The sequence below is a fragment of the Sinocyclocheilus anshuiensis genome, unplaced genomic scaffold, assembly GCF_001515605.1.
Source record: "Sinocyclocheilus anshuiensis isolate Anshui unplaced genomic scaffold, SAMN03320099.WGS_v1.1 scaffold2046, whole genome shotgun sequence".
NCBI classification, from domain to species: Eukaryota; Metazoa; Chordata; class Actinopteri; order Cypriniformes; family Cyprinidae; genus Sinocyclocheilus; species Sinocyclocheilus anshuiensis.
The window spans coordinates 246,273-248,765 of NW_015542491.1; the positions used below are offsets into that span (position 1 = coordinate 246,273).

General features: G+C 33.7%; 1 protein-coding gene across 1 annotated transcript in view; it reads right to left on the reverse strand.

Moving 5' to 3' along the window:
* Window positions 1-2,066, reverse strand: part of pth3r (parathyroid hormone 3 receptor) — a 22,683-nt gene extending 20,617 nt beyond the window's left edge. The window contains exon 1 of the mRNA XM_016493656.1: window positions 2,001-2,066. Within this exon, the coding sequence (XP_016349142.1) occupies window positions 2,001-2,066 (66 nt within the window). The remainder of the gene's footprint in view (window positions 1-2,000) is intronic.
* Window positions 2,067-2,493: the final 427 nt, after the last annotated feature.

Consider the following 2,493-nt stretch of genomic DNA (forward strand, 5'->3'; position numbering starts at 1 on the left):
TGTGTGTGTGTGTGTGTGTGTGTGTGTGTGTTTGTAAAAGCATCACAAAATGTATATTGCTTTTTCTCTTAAATTGTACCACACTCAAAATTTCAAATTACAAATGCAATAGCAAAATGCTTTACAATTTCATGCACGCACAAACATAACATTATAATCACAGCATCATCATTACAGTTCACATTAGTCCTTAAGGGAGCAAGTGAAATTACATGTGAAATCATTTCACTAAAACTGCAAAAAGTCAATTAACCAACTGTCTCATTTGATTTGCGTTTTTTTTACCCTTGAAAAACATAGGCATTAATGAACCACACTCTCACACAATCTATTGCCATTGATTGGTAATAATTGGTTTGTGTGACTGCCCAGTGTTAAAACAATTGTAAGGATGTCATCTGATAGACATAAGTGCGGGTTTATTTCATTACACATTTAATTCATGTTTGAAGAGGGTTATTCTGTTTCAGTAGTCGAGAAGTAAACTTTTGAACTTGCAGAATAATCTAAAAATATATCTGAATATTTCTGAAGATCATTTCACTAGGATGTTAAACACCTGTGTTCTCCAGTGAAAATGCAATTAGTGGCATGGCAGTGCTCTTGATCAATAGTGCTTCTCTGGGTCATGTTAATTCCCTTTCTAAATTGTCTGTTTATCGAGTGTTCATCTCTCACTGACAGACTCATTTTCTGCTTCATTGAACATGTACATGCATTAGCCAGCCATTTTTTTCTGAGACTGACAGGACAAACAAAGAGATACACTTTCATTTCCTCAATAGCAAGAAATATAGGACACGCACAGCCCTGAGAAAAAAAAACAAAAAAAAAACATTTCTTTGTGCCCAAGCTAAATTTCAGAAAAAAATGTCTTAGAAGAATTACGCTTTCACTTTTGTAGTTTGCTGATACCACTTTAAGCAAAAGACTAATATACTTTTTCTACCTATAATACCTAACAAAAATGTGAAAAAAAGAGTGAAAGGTGAAAAGGGTAATTTTCCCTTCGCAGTAATTTCTCTTTCAATTTCCCTTTCAAGTGATTTCTTGGCTGGGGAATCTCACACACACAGCCCTGTCTGCGGTCTTCTCATGGACCAATCAAACCAAACAAATCTACTTGTGTGGCTGATGAGACATTGATTCAACTAGACAGTTGGGAAAGCTGATCAACAGAAGATGATCACATGTGTTCAACCAGTTAATGACCCTGAATTCTGAATTGGATTCAAAACTGGATTTAAAGTAAAAATCCATTTACATTTGAGTCACATTAGAGAAGATTAAAAGCACCACAGATATCTCCAAAAGAGCATGCACAGTCATTCATAACATTTGTCGATTAAATATATATATATGTTTTGTATTCACTTATGTTGATCTGACAGTTTAGGTAAGTGTTTGCATATTCACATACAGTATATCTGCACTTAATTTGGTCTCATTCTTTATCACAATTAATTTCACATATACTGATATACTTAAAGTAGTTTTTAGGCAATTCTCTGAATCAAAATTGGTAAATATTGATAGAGACAAGAACGAATAGGAAGGAACCTTTCAAACTAACAGATTGTCTTAACCAAATAAACAAGTAGTTCATATATTCAGGTACTGAATTATTATTATAACAGAAATTATATACTTTATAAGAATGGACTTAAGTGTGAACTGTGAGTGTTTTTGACCCACTTAAGTATAGGCTTAAGTACAATTCTATATGTAATTTTATAATTACTTTTATTGTCTTTGAAATATGGTTAAAATGTACTGCCGAATGTACTGACACGCATTAATAGTAAACCTAAATATGTTTTTAATGTCATTTTTATTGATACCTGCACATTTTTAATCTTGAAGTTGCAATGTAGTACAATGAAAATGTATTAACTCGCACATCAAATAAGTGAAGTACACATGCACATTTGATACAGTTGAGTTGGTAAAGTCTAGACAAATCTGTGCAAACTGGCATGTCAGTATAGTGAAATACTCACCAGAGCTCTGGCTTTCATCAGCACACAGCACAACACAAAAGCCGCAGAGACCTCCACTGACACCATGCTTAACCCAAGACCTCTGACCTTTTCCAGAACTTCAGCTCACCAGAGAGCTCCTGTTTCTCTTCAGGACATGGCGGTCTAATTGAGGTCCAGAGAAGTGACATTTGCAGCCATTAATGCTTTGTTGTGTTAAAGCTGTTGTTATTCTGATGCTGTTGTGCCCATCAGCGATTCATCTGTTTGAGTATGATCAATAGTTTGTTTTAGTTGAGGTTAATTTAAGGAATACCTGGATACACATATATTTGCATTTATAGACAGATAAAAAAAAAAAAAGTAAAATCCACTTCCCTATAATCTTTTTTAAAGTAAAAAAAAATAATAAAATACTGAAAGATGACAATTGAGTTTTCTTTACCCATCATAGATGACACTCTTCCATTTCTCAGATTCTTGGTCTCTTATCCTTGATTGAAGATGAATTTGG